Here is a 305-nt window from a genome sequence, read left to right as displayed (position 1 = left end):
ATGTTACGACAGGCACAGCTAGGTCTGCCATACCCCCTTTTTCCCGTTCGTGTACGCATTAAGGTACAGGAATCTCGTAACGGGGTCACAGCCACGCTTCTCTCTTTTTCAGAAGGCCCCGGGGGCGTTCAGTGCTCGTTCTTTTTGTTCCCCATACGCAAAGTCTGGCCCTTCACCACCCAAACCATGCGTACGGAGCAGTTTCTTCACTGGCTTTGCTCGTTTTTTCTTGGCTGCTGGACCGCCAGGTAAGACGCTTTACCGACACGCGCCGCGTTACCCCGCTCCCCCGGACTACGTGTCCC

The 305-nt window shown here is 56.1% G+C and overlaps 1 protein-coding gene across 1 annotated transcript in view; it reads left to right on the top strand.

Moving 5' to 3' along the window:
* Nucleotides 1-305, top strand: part of WASHC3 (WASH complex subunit 3) — a 17,679-nt gene continuing 17,374 nt past the window's right edge. Inside the window, exon 1 of the mRNA XM_009649263.2 lies at nt 1-63. Coding sequence (XP_009647558.1) covers nt 1-63 — 63 coding nt within the window. The remainder of the gene's footprint in view (nt 64-305) is intronic.

Source organism: Egretta garzetta, unplaced genomic scaffold (assembly GCF_000687185.1).
Source record: "Egretta garzetta isolate BGI_Z169 unplaced genomic scaffold, ASM68718v1 scaffold321, whole genome shotgun sequence".
Taxonomy (NCBI): Eukaryota; Metazoa; Chordata; class Aves; order Pelecaniformes; family Ardeidae; genus Egretta; species Egretta garzetta.
The sequence above is the reverse complement of the archived record's forward strand: the minus strand, read 5'-3'. Positions and strand labels throughout refer to the sequence as shown.